Source organism: Suncus etruscus, chromosome 3 (assembly GCF_024139225.1).
Source record: "Suncus etruscus isolate mSunEtr1 chromosome 3, mSunEtr1.pri.cur, whole genome shotgun sequence".
Lineage (NCBI taxonomy): Eukaryota > Metazoa > Chordata > Mammalia > Eulipotyphla > Soricidae > Suncus > Suncus etruscus.
Genome location: NC_064850.1, coordinates 104,674,320 through 104,688,556, shown reverse-complemented (window position 1 = coordinate 104,688,556; position 14,237 = coordinate 104,674,320). Strand labels below are relative to the sequence as shown.

The window sequence follows — 14,237 nt, the reverse complement described above, 5'->3', positions numbered from 1 at the left end:
CTAGTGATAGCACCTGAGTACTGATTGTAGCCCCAAAATAAAATCTAATGAAATTACTTCAGAGGTTAAAAATGTTAAAAGGATATACCTAATGCATTTTGATATGTCAATAATTTTTATGTACCTTACAAATTTGAGTGTTATAAACAATTTTATATAAATGATAACATTCACCCTCAAGCAAATAAAACAAAAATTAAGTGTTTTCTGATAGCTTATAATTTTAACTAATTTGCATACTACTTAAAATATACACCAAAGTATGTCATTTCACATGATACTAATATGTGTACATATTTAATAACTCAAATCAAATTCTTCAATTATTTCTTTTTTTTTCATTTTTAATTTTGTGGTGTCAGAACAGCTTAAAAGTTCTGTGCTGGAGCATGACACTCATTCCAGGGTCATTACCAGATATTAAATCCTGTGCTTAAACACATGATGCACTTCAGACCTTTGAACTATCCAAGAAAATGGCTTTTTTTTCATCCAATAAAATAATAGCAAACATTTTTATATTAAAATTATGAAAAAAACACCCAGCAAATAAAAAAGAACTCATCTACCAAAGAAAAAGCACACAAACATAATTTTCAATATTTTATTATAAATTTTTAAGACAAGTACTAATTTGAATATCATAAACTTCAAGAAAATAAATCATCAGAAAAAGCATTTGTGTTACTGCAAAGGTAGATTTTTCTATCAAATTTATCAATTTATAAACTCACCACCTACTATGTTTATGTGAATTAAACCATAGAATAATCTGAGTTTACTTAAAATGAACAGACTATCCTTGTTGTTTCAGTAGGAGAATATAGAACATTGTTTGTTAGAATTAAAGCTTGGTCTTCAGTTATTCATTATGCAAAAAATAAGATGGCATGAATTATTCACTGATTACATTAAGAAAATATATTGCAAAAAGGAAAAAAATAAACTAAGCATTGTTACTGGTCCTATCACTTACTATTAATCTTTTTGAAATAACAGGATAGTAAATTCAGTAAATTATGGTTCTACTATAAACTACTTTGAACTACCCCCAAAATATGATCGTTTGAAGCACGCAATATAAGATTCATACTCCCAATGTCCCAACATTTATGTTTTATACATATTCCTGAAAAGCATATTAAAATGAAAACACGCTAACTTGATAAGGCAAGGTGTGATACCTTGACAAGTAATGTGTTAGACAATTTGACAAAGAGTTATTTCAAATCATTGGATTAGTCAAAGTGTAATTTGGGTCTCCAAATACTTGTTAGGAAGTTTCTCATAATGATGCTAATTCAGGGCCTAAAGCTATAATAGTACATACATAAGAGTAATATGTTTTTCAACAACATGGTTCCCTGAGCAACTGTGGGTAATCTCCAGCACCTTAAGGCAGAGCAGCACCCAGGTTTTTGCATTGAATGGACAGCCTATTTCATCAATGGGGGGAGTGCTTGGATCAAATACTACAAACAAAATATAGATGCAAATTAAAGGAGGGTATGGGGAATGTCCAAATGAACATAAAGCCTCAAGAGAACACAAATACTGTAATACTCCAGTTATATAGAAAGGCAGCAGAGGCTATAAACAAAAAATTGAAGAGACCAAAAAATGGTCCAAAGATCAATGATGACCTTATCATATAAAAATGTTAGCAGGGAGCACAGTGTAGGTAATAATTAGATAATCAAATAATTTCTTCTTGTTCCATCTACTCTTGTACTGGCATGCTTTTGTAACCACTCACTTCCATAAATTTGTACAAATTGGAATCTATATATATTCTTTTTCAAGTCTGTTTGTCATAATATGCTTATAACTTATTATATATTAATTTTTGTTTTGAAGCCACACCTATCAATGGTCAGGGCTTACTCTTTGCTCTATGCTCAAGGATTACCCTTAACAGGATTCAGGTGATTGGTCCTATGAGGTGCCAGGGACTGAATGAGGGTAGGCCATATGCAAAGCAAATGCCTTATCCACCGTGCAATCTCTCCAACTCCTTATTATAATATTTTAAATTGTTCTTATTTTCAATTATATTGAGCTAGCAACAAAACAGAGTGGGGGTGAATTTTAGGAAAAAGTAAGATAAAAACAGATTAGAATATGTATTATAAACATCTCAAACTTTTTGTAAACTCTCAGGGAAACAAGTTAGTCAGCCTTTAAATAAGGCTAGAGAGTGAGAGGTTAGTGGGTATTGTTTAGGTTTTAGAACTTTATTTTAATATCTAGCACACATTATTATCATACTTACATTCTAAGGTCATGAATACCCAGTATAGTTCAATACTTTACATCATGTTCTTCTCAGTAATTAAAAAATTGGTATGAGGATTTTAAAGAGACTAAGTTAAGGTGTACTGATGTTCCAACTTGCTGTTTTAGAGCAAGTTATGTGTTTTCATGGGAAAAAATTAATCAGTTAAAAATTAATTAGTGAAATATGCTTGACTATATTTTTAAGCCCAATCAATATCTGGTCCTTTTGTCAATTTCTGGTAAATATTAAACAAATATGATTTGTGTTATTATACTGAATAAAATATATTATCTTAAAATGTAGAAATATGGTACATTCTTTAAGAATAAGCATATTTAAAAACATTATTCATTAAAAATAAACTATAGCCTAGAATATTGTTTTAAATAGGAATTTATTAGCTTCAAATTGTTTAATTTGTGTTTGGAGCAGAAATTGTATCAAAACTGAGTAAACAAATTTATTGTATATATAAAATTTTCATCTTTGGATGGTACACATATATGCAACCAAAAATACTGTAAAAATAATTGTTGCAATACAGAATCAGAGATGCATAATTATGTTCATACAAAAGAATATATATATATATATATATATTTGTAAAACCACCATTACAAATAATCCACTTATTCTATTTAACATTATTGTGGGTGCTAAAGCTTTTGAAGATCCTGTTTCTAGGTCAGTGTGGTGTTGTCAGTAAGTAATGTCTGGACTGCAATAATGAATGCCAATTCTTTAATAAATTCCTAGTAACACTTGACACAACCAACCAAAATGACATAAAGTATAGTTCTTAATGGAATCATAATTTCTGTCTTGTGCTGACAAATATTTCATCAAAACTAGCTAGAATAGTAATTGAAACATTGCTATAAATCTATGCTGGGTACTTGTAATATGATGTGAGAGTGAAATATAAACAACTATTTTTGAGTCATGTACTGTTCAAGCTTTTATGTTTGCCTTCAGTGCTTAGGTCCATCAGATATACTTGGTAAAATTCACATATTTATGTATTCATCTACTTTACCTCATTCCTAAGAGGACTTGAGGTATCACTGTGGGATTTCAGAATAAAAAAGTCATATAAATCTATATACTTTTATAGCCAGAAAATCCATGTTATTCATTCATAGGCAAGACTTTCACCCCATGTGCATTGATGTAGGTGAGTAGAATTTTAGCTCTCTGTTCTATTACATCAATAAGCTTTTCTATTCCTTGTCTACCTCCTTGACTTTCCCAGTAAACCTTATCAAGAAACAGAGACTGAAGAAGTTTCTGCCTTAAATGCTGGCTCTTCAAAACAGAAACTGCAGATTCAGGAAATCTGAAAAGATAAAGTGATATTTCATTCTTAGTAACTGCTTGGAAATATTAAACTTTACCCAACTGTTCTACCTTCCATTAATCTGACATAAACCATGTTTCCAAATAAGATTTTTAAAATTAAAACATTTTTGTCACTGTCAAGCTTACAAATCTCTTAATAACACTCTAGGAGATGCTTGAAGAGGACTGAGTTTTTTGTACTATTCAGAGCTTCACACACTAACATCTCACTTATGATCATAGGTGATGAGAAAACAGAGTTACAAAGGCATCTCTTAGCCTAGACAAAATCATTTTCCCATATGTTAAATTTCATTTCATCCATTTAAACCACTTTAATCTGTTCTATAGAGTAAGAGTCTCATAAATGTCAATGTGGATTTTTATACATATATACTGCAAAATGTTGCCATTTTAATAAATCATTCTTCCTGTGTAGATGATTGTGAATAATCCAAAATGTACCAAGTAAAAGAAATTCATTTTGAATATTCAATTAAAGACATAACTGCCTTTGATCCAAATTTCATCAGGAGTTCTGATGAGGTGAGACTATTATACTAATCCAGAATATTAAGTAGTTTTTAAATACATTTAGCAAAACAATGTTTGAGAGCCAGGATATTTCACAATGAATATGTCTCTGACACATCTAAGGTCGATTTAGGCAATATTTGCTGAATCTCAAACATTTTTCCAAATTTCATTGGAGCAAGCTGAAGAAGAAATTCCAAGGGCCTTAGTGTCAGGTTCCTGGTGCTAACCAAGCACCTATGATGTAGGAGGCCAAAGGGTGAAAACTGGATATGTTCAATGGGTCTGAATCTGATATGAAGTAATGCTGACAAGATGTTCTGAGCTCCCTAAAGACATACTTTATAGTTTAATGGCTGCAGTATTAGGTATTTTTGCTCTATAAGGTATTAATATTTATGATATATAATTTTGTGACCCATGAACTAATTTAGTTGTTGTAGAATGAGGCAAAACTGTTAAAATCATCAATCTCTTTAGTAACTAATCTTTTACACAAAGGAAAATCAAAAATTACTAGTCATTGCACAACATTAATTAGGAAAAATGTTCCACACATAAATCAGGCTAGCAAAGCCTTCATATTTTTGCTTGTCAATGTATAAATTATATATTCATAGAAGATTTAACTTTACACTCATTACTTTTCATAATGGGTTTAGAGTTAAATCATCTTTAAAAGAATAAATAAAGCAGCATTCTTATTATTATCAAAGCATAGGACGGATGGATTATTTCCCTGTAACCCCTCATTGTAAAGAGGAATTTAGAGATCTAGAAAGCCCTGTATTGGAATATGATGCTTTAAGTATATAAAATTTCCTATATATAAAATTTTCCTAGACACTTAGAAAATGTGCCTTATGATCTATGTTCAGTTCACATAAAGATGAAAAGAACAACTATTAACAAGTCAACACATAGCTAAAGTTTTTGATATCTGGTCTCATGAAACATTTATAAGAACACTACAGTCTCTGTTGTTAAAAGTACATAAAATTCAGATCATCTAATTCATGGGAACTATAAAGTACTTAGGAAGACCTACTAAATAGGCTTCAGAGTCTTACTCTACAAGAATAATGTAACAATACATAATCACTGTAGGTGAGATCTCAGAGTTCATGACTGAGATTCTACCATCATTATTTTCAAGAATAGGTAAGGTTAACTGTTCCATTACAAACCAGTACATGTTAACTTCTGATGTGCCAGACTCTTTCTTTACCTCTGTATTGATCTCCTCTAATCTTCATTCTTATGTCTCAACATTCTCAAGGTCTCCTCAAATTCTTAATCAGTCTTGAATATCTCTACTTAACTAACTTCCATCATTCTCCCTTTCAAATGTTATATAATTTCTCCCTAATCTAGATCCCCTAGGAGAACTTTCCAATGCTATAAATTCCAATATTTAGAAAATGGCTATCCTTTGACATAATGTTAAACTCAACACTAATTTGTCACCACAACAAAAAGAAAAAACACTTTAGAATCTCTGGACATTCTGCTGTCACTGACTGCATGTCTATTATTTTCCATGTGATGTCCCCTGCACTATGACAGATAATTTTCACATTGCTTACTTAGCATGGACATCTCCTGCTCCAGCTAGCCCTGCATGCTTCCAATAAAACCCACTGCATTTTCATTGTGAGCCAAGCAATGTGATAGATGTGAATGTTGCAGGAGCTTAGAGGCACTTGGCTACAGAGACAACTTGTCTGCACTCTACTTCTATTCTTTCAGAGTTTCTGTCACTTTTATGGCCCCATTCCCAGCTCCAACATTCATAATTTTTTTCTAAGTAACGTACAACATTTTGTGGCCCTGCCCTAGAGGAATCTTTTTTTGTTTTGTTTTGTTTTGTTTTAGTTGTTTGGGTCACACCCCCCAATGTTCAAGGCTCACTACTGACTTTGCACTCAAGGATCACCCCGACTTTGCCTCCTGCGGCCCCCCAGGTAAATTGAGTTTGAGACCCCTAACGGCATGAGTTTTCTCCAAACCTTACTCTCTTATTTAAAATATGCAATATCCTGAAGAAATTATTAGATTGTATAACTTACTCTTTGATGCCTTCTAACAACTTGAAATTTAGGTTATCTTCACTTCTGTCAAAGAAACCTTTATTGTCTGTAAAGACCAAATGCCTCGGGTCATGCTTCCTCTGGATAATGTGTGCTAGAGCTACTGAGTCTTGGTCGTTGCATTTTGGCCTTAGTCCATTCTGCACACAGTCGTCTTCCTTTCGAGGTCTGAATCCACAGCAATTTGTATCTAAACGATTATAAATCTGAAAATAGAAAACAGAAACAAAATATTAGCTGGAGTCAAAATAAAACTTGAAGAGTTCCAAAGAAGGCTTTGTAAATTCTGTATATGCCAGAATTCAGTGGGGCCACATTTCATGTATATAAAAAGGCAACTTTCTGAGTAAAACCATGGTTCATCTTCTGACTCAGCTATGGTTACAAGCATTTTCATTTGCTGCTATTAAATCCAAAGGTGTCTTCTAAGCTAGGCAGCTCCAACCTTAACATTCAAAGTTCCCACTGATGCCACATTTAGAATTTTAGCCAGAAGGAATAAGGAAGCAACTGTATTATTTACATAGCTAGATTATCTACTCTGCTTTATCCTTTCTGTTGGGTTATTTAAAAATTCATTTGTTTCAGGGGTATAAAATATCTGTATTTTTGATATTTCAGTATCATTTCAAGATGATCACTTAAAGTTCAAATGACAGGAAACCCACATCTAGACTATAAATAGGTGGAGAAAATGAGCAAACTGTTGGATTTAATAAGCTTATTACTAGAACAGGACTACTTGTTATAGAAGAGGAAAATTAGGACCAACGAAGATAATGCAGTGGGAACTATCTAGCTTTCAGACAACTGATCTAGGTTCAATACCTGGCACCACATTTGGCCTCTTGATTACTGCATATGGTCTTTCAAGCACAAAAAGAGTGATCCCTGAGCACAGAGCCAAGAAAAAATTCTGAGCACTACTTAAAAAAAAACAACAGCAAAACTCAAAGGGGGCAGAGATTGTATTTAAGGAGAAAAATTATTTCCATCTTTTTCAGGCAAGGACACACACATATTCAACACACTCTGAGATCCAGTTTAATTATCTACATAATTGGAATTTCACAATTCACTTTGTAGTTGGTGAAAATGTTGGTCAACATGTTGGCACACCCTTCAGCTCTGCTCTTCTTTATAAGACACTCAAATATAAGTATAGTTTTAAAAAATGAAAACTGTAATTCTTATTAAATATATACACATAAGATTAAACTGTTTATCTCAAAACAAATTCCTAAGAAAAATGGAAATGTATACATTTTATTTTTTAAATTATATTCTGTGAAATAAAATGGTTTTATCAGAAATACAAGAGAAGAGACAGAGATGAAAAGTCTCCCAAGTGAAAGGTAGAGGAATTAAGAACCTGAACTGGATTGTGAAGTGCTCCAAAATGGTGTTTGCTATTTTATACATTTCAAATGAAGAAAATCTAAAATTAGGAAGGAGGACTACCCTGGACAAAATATTAAAAAATGACTCAATTAAATCATAGATATCTCTATTTTTTAAATTTTTTGCATGTAAATGGTTTTTGTATTCAACAGCTTACTTTGAGAAGCAGGTATTAGAATAGAAGTTAACATGAACTCATTTTCTAATTAGTCTATGAAAGACCAGTCACCTGGGGAACATGGGTATCAGTGAGTCACAAAGCATATGGACAGCTTATACTACACACTACAGACGTAGAAATAATCCAGAGACAAGGGGCTCTGCCAGGGTTGGTGGAACCATATATGTAAACTATGATTTATCCAAATGCTCCTATATGAAAGGACTCCAGGTCTGGAGAATTAATATCATTAGTTATGTATATGAATGTGACCTAATAATACAAAAGTTTCCCAAAGTTATTACCAAAATACAATAATACAACATTGTACCAAGCAAATTACTCTAGGTTAATTTTTAAGCATAAATTAGAGGGGACAGAGAGTATAGGGCAAGTTAAATTACTTGCTTGCATGTAGCAGACACCTGTTCAATCCCTGGTACCACATGTTTCCTCCAACCCCAAACTCAACAAGGAACAACTCATAAACACCACCTTATAGAAATAAAAGTACATCAAAAATAGTTTTATTTTCTCATCAGTTTATTAGGTAATGTGATTTTTTAAATTATTACAGTTGAGTTTCAGGCATACAATGTTACAGTACCAGTTCTACTATTATCAACTTCCCTCTACTTAAATCTCTTAAAATATAAATTAAGATATTAGAAAAATTGTCACATGTCCTCCCTGGACCCATGGGTAAATACAGTGCTCATGTGTGCTGCTGGCCCACACACATGGTATCTAAGCATATGTGCCTGTGTCTAATGCTTGAGATGTGTGCTTTCCTACTTTCATGCTGAGCTGTGAAACCTGGGCTTTCTCCTTCTTTGGAGAAGCTCATATTCTCTACTGAGTTCATAACTCTGCCTTTCCTATCTTTTCCCACCCCTTCCCCAGAATTTCCAAATAAAAACCTATTTTTACTTTAATGAAAAAGATATTAGAGGAATTTATTGAATCCTTCCTTTACAAACAAATTAATTGATTTTATGTAGAGCCTTGGCTGCCTTTAAATATAAGGGAAAACAAATTATATAAAATAAATTGCATCTAATATCCAATGAATTAAGTGAAGGTCAGGACTAGGAAGAACATAAAACTATTCCTTTTGAAGCTGTTTCATATCTAAACTTACTTTATTTTATAAGTTAGTTAATCTAAAAGTATATCTGTATCAATCTCCATTATTTTAGCAGAAAAATCATTGTTTAATTTTGACAATAATATCAAGATATATTGTGCTGGATAAATGTTTAATTTTTTCTTTTTCTTTTTTTTTTTTTTTTTTTTTTTTTTTTTTGGTTTTTGGGTCACACCCGGTGACGCTCAGGGGTTACTCCTGGCTATGCGCTCAGAAGTCGCTCCTGGCTTGGGGGACCATATGGGACGCCGGGGGATCGAACCGCGGTCCGTCTCCTAGGCTAGCGCAGGTAAGGCAGGCACCTTACCTCCAGCGCCACCGCCCGGCCCCTTTTTTCTTTTTTTTTTTCTTTTTTTTTTTATGTTTAATTTTTTAAAAGAAAAACTTGATAGATTGATTGGTTTCTGGATCACATCTAGCAGTGTTCAGGGGTCACTCCTGGCTCTGCATTCAGAAATTGCCCCTGGCAGGTTAGGGGACCATATGGAATGCTGGGAATAGAGCTAAGTACCTCCTTGGATGGCCACATGCAAGGCAAATGCCCACCACTGTGCTATCTCTCCAGCCCCTAAAATTTAACTATGAACAAATATACCTTCTAGAATATTTCTCTGTATCCTAAATTCTCTATATTGTTGATTTCATAGTAGCGGGCAAGAACAAATAAGTTTATTATTTTACAAAGTCTTGAGTATTATATACATATGCATATATATAAAGGTTAAATGTAACTTTGAATGGCAACCTTAATCTTCAGTACTTCTGTAAATACTGGTTTTCTATTTTTAATCTATGAGAAAGCATGGAAAGTTTGAGGTAAAAAGGACCAAGTTAGGTCATCTTTTTATTGCCTTCCTAACATTGGATTGTTTCCTACAGTGTATTTTTAAAGTGCTTAGCCTGATCTAATTTTGAATCACTCAACAGTCTATGACTTCACCACTTCCCTGACAGACTGCTATGGCATTCAAAACTAACAATATGTATTACTGAAAATCGATGTGCACACTTGAAGTCAGTTCAACTTTGCTTCTAGAAAGTTTACTTCTTCTTTTACTCGGGTCTATATACGTTTTGATGAATATGTTAAATGTTAAATATGTGTGCGGTATCATGTACTATGTATGTATGAAGTCGAATTCTACTTTTATCTCTAGAAGAAGAATTGGAAGAGCTCTAGGTATAGTACAATGATTAAGGCATTTGCTTTACATGTGTTGAACCATGGTTCAAACCCCAGCACACTACATAGTCCCATAAGCACTTCGAGAAATGATCCCTGAGCACAGAATAGGGATTAATTCTCAGCAACACTGAGAATGATTCATAAAACAAACAAGTAGAACTGGATTATAAATTATCAAGTAACCTGGGCCATAATTCGTTTTCCTTATTCTCCAATTTAAATAATAACTGCATTATTACTTTTCTCTATGACCTAAGTCGCTCCCAAGTCTTTTTTTTTGCAGTAAACTAAGTATAGTTTTTATTATTTTTGATAAAATTTTACAAGTATAGAAGGAAAATTCATTGATAGAACAGAATTCTAGATAATTCATTTATGAGGAATATTTGAAATGAAGTAGTTCCCTTGTACAAGTAATAGAGTTAGGGGCCAGAGAGATAGCATGAAGGTAAGGCATTTGCCTTTCATGTAGAAGGTCATCAGTTCGAATCCAGCTTCCCATATGGTTCCTTGTGCCTGCCAGGAGCAATTTCTGAGCATGGAGCCAGGAGTTTCCCCTGAGCACTGCCGGATGTGACCCAAAAATCACACACAAAAAAAAAAAAAAGCAAAACAAGTAATGGAGTTAACAATATTGATAGTATCATTAAGCATGTCAATCTTTATCCCATTTGCATAAACTTTTAAGTTCAAAGTATATCTAAAATATTTTTTTACATTTATATACAGGCAATGGTGACTTTATGTAAAAAAAAATTGCAGTAGGTGAGAAAATGTGAACTCAACCTCACTAATACAAAAGGCAGAAAAATTTAGCTGAATTGAGATACCATTTACTACAATGTAATTTCTTATAATTATAACTATACAAAACATACATAATTTAATAAATATCTTTATTTAAGCACCATGACTACAAGCATGACTGTAGTTTGGTTTTAGTTATAAAAAAAAGAACACCCGCCCTTCACCAGTGCAACGTTCCCACTACCAATGCCCTTCATCTCCTTCCTCCCCCACCCCTTGCCTTTATTCAAGATAGACATTCTATTTCTCTCACTCACTACCATTGTCATGGTAGCTGTCAATGTAGTTAAATCTCTAACTGAACTCACCATTCTTTGTGACAAGCTTCATCTCTATGGTCTCTGTGTATTTTTACAAAAATGTCTTTTATTTTTCTTAAAACCCATAGATCAATGAGACTATTTTATTTCTCTCTCCCTCTGACTTATTTCACTCAGCATAATAGTTTCCATGTCATCCATATATAGGAAAATTTCATGACTTCATTTTTTCTGATGGCTACATAGTATTCCATTGTGTATATGTACCACAGTTTCTTTGGTCACTCATATGTTGTAGGGCATCTGTGTTGTTTCCAGATTCTGGCATATTGTAAATAGTGCTGCAATGAATATAGGTGCACAGAAGGCCTAGCAGCTCCCAAATCTAATGCCTTGACTCTATAAAGAATGTTGGTCATAGCCTATCTTTTCATTTCACATTCAATATTTTAGAATTGATTCAACCACAAAAATTTAACTCTGCCCTTTCAGAGTCAGTGTAATTTTTGTTAGCTTTTTATAAACTTTTCTTTTTTTTGGGGGGGGGAGCACACCCAGTGACACTCAGTGGTTACTCCTGGTTATGCACTCAGAAATTGCTCCTGGCTTGGGAGACCATATGGAATGCCAGGGATTGAACCAAGGTCCATACTGGATCAGCTACATGCAAGGCAAAAACCCTACTGCTGCACTATCGCTCCAGCCCCATAGTTAACATAATTTTAAGTACTCAAAAAGCATATCCTAGACTACCATGAATCCATAATCCTATTGTAAAATGCATATTGACTATGAACATTAGAACAATCAATTTGGGCAGAGCATGTTTTGCTTCTGGGAGACCCAGGTTTGATACCTAGCATTGCATGGTGTATGATTCCCTAGATCACCACTGAAAGTAACTAACCACTGACAAAGAGCCCTTCACAACTGCCATGTATGTCTCAAACAATTAGTCAACTAGTAGCAGTGTAGGTCATATATAAATATCTATGTTCTTTGCTAATTATCATGCAAAAAAGACTCGTGTTTAAACTTTGTTAAGGTTTATGAATACATATCACCCTGACAACTTCTTCAAATTCCCAACCTACTTCACATTGAAATAAGAAAAATCATTAATAAAGTTGGTGTTCTATGTGTGAACATTATTGCCAACAGTCATTTTCCATAAAAGTCACTTTTCTTTTATAAAAATATCTTTTAAATGTTTACCTAACTAAAATTATACTCAGAAAAATCCAGGTGTTCCAGCCAATTATTTTTTTTTTAGATTGGTGGGATATTTTAGATACATTTCCTCTATCCTAAACACGTTGTAAATTTTATTTTCCTTTTGGTACTGTTAGTTTTGCCTGGAAAAATAAAAGCATATTATAAGTGATTCCAATTAATGTTCACAGTACCTTAACAAGGATGTCTATATTGTACATATATACTGTTCAAAGTTTACTAGAAACATACAGAAAGTCCAATGAGTTTATCCATGTAATATGTGCCAGGAACTTTACACTCAATGTTTCTTGCATGCATTTTTTTATTTCCTCTCAGAACAACCTAAAGATATATGTGCTATCAATCATGCAATTTGATAAATTAGTAAACAAAGAAGCTAGATGATTTCCCCAGAATTCTTTGCTAATAAATCACAAAACACAGAACTCAATTTCTCTCTATCTATGACTTCCACATCCATGCTCTTAGTCAAGTGATTGTATCTCCCAAATGTTGCCTTTAGGATGATACTCCAGAAATTCACATGTACTTGTTAAGCATGTTAAATGATTCTGCATTTGACAAAGCCTTGTTATAAGTTTTTAGAAAAAATACATAGAGCTTTAGTAGAACAGGTTAGGGATAAACTTAGGGAGAAGATATTATAGTTGGACTTAGGCAGTATTTGTTTAAGAAAACAAAGATAGGCAGAGGCAGAAAATTAAGAATTCAAAAGTCATCTTTAAAGGAACAATAGAAATATTAGACCAGTGCTTTTCAAACTGTAATGAAAGCTCAGTTGTTTTCATTTTTCCTTCACACCTAAAATAAGTATAGACTTCTGTTTTGTTAAAAAAATAATATAAATATAAATAACCTATCATTGGGGAAAATAAATTTAAGCACAATCTATTGTGCTATTGTTGTTACACAGCTATAGAGCACTTGCTTCTCATCATGGTTATGGTTCTAGGTTCAAATCCAGCACTGCCCCTCCCCTAAAAAGTAAAGATAAAGTAAAAAAGATGAAATATTTACTTAAAAACCACATTTCTTTTTCAAATTACTGTCAACACTCATAAATACTAGAAATTTCAATAGTTCTCATAGATGTCACCCACAGATCCATGATTGGTACTTTGACTAGTAAATTTAAGACCAAGCCATGAAGGAGGGGGCCTATTAAGGCAGTGAGTGAATCAAAACCAAAGGTGAATGAGAGAATCAGAATATCATGTATGTCTACATGATAAATAATTCAGGGCTGGAGAAAGATTGTATTGGGGTTAAAGTATTTGCCTTGAATAAAACCAATCCCAGTTTGAACTCCAGTACTACATTTGGTACCACTAAGTGTCACCATGAATGATCCCTGAGAACAAAAGCAAGAATAAAGCCTGAGTGTGGCTGAGAATGACCCCCCAAATCACTGACTCACTAACACAAATCTTATGTGTCTGAAAGGTTTGTTATCATTTTTTCATCTAAATTTGAAAGAAAAGTAAAAGACAAGTGAGTAGGACATCGGGTAAACAAGAATAAAACTTGAAAGGAACAAAGAATACACTTAGAATATGAAGAAAATAAAATAAAAGTGTTTTAAAAGTTGAAATTTCCCTATACAAACATTTTTCTCATTTAGCTTTTCAGTTAAATTGCATAAAAATGATATGCATGTTACTATTTCTGCAGTCCTATACTTCTGCAAGGGTGTGTGTTTCTGATTTGTAAGTCACTATCTTAAGGTTATCACCTTATCTTTTCTAGTTATTTTTAGTAACTAACACAACTAAAAACTGCATCTACCTCAAGAAAACTACA

At 33.0% G+C, this 14,237-nt stretch overlaps 1 protein-coding gene across 1 annotated transcript in view; it reads right to left on the bottom strand.

Annotated features, from left to right (window-relative positions):
* Positions 1-3,406: 3,406 nt before the first annotated feature.
* GASK1B (golgi associated kinase 1B) overlaps positions 3,407-14,237 on the bottom strand; it is a 50,887-nt gene continuing 40,056 nt past the window's right edge. The window contains exons 3-4 of the mRNA XM_049770229.1: positions 6,220-6,446; positions 3,407-3,614 (exon numbers count right to left, since the gene is read on the bottom strand). Coding sequence (XP_049626186.1) covers positions 3,407-3,614; positions 6,220-6,446 — 435 coding nt within the window. The remainder of the gene's footprint in view (positions 3,615-6,219; positions 6,447-14,237) is intronic.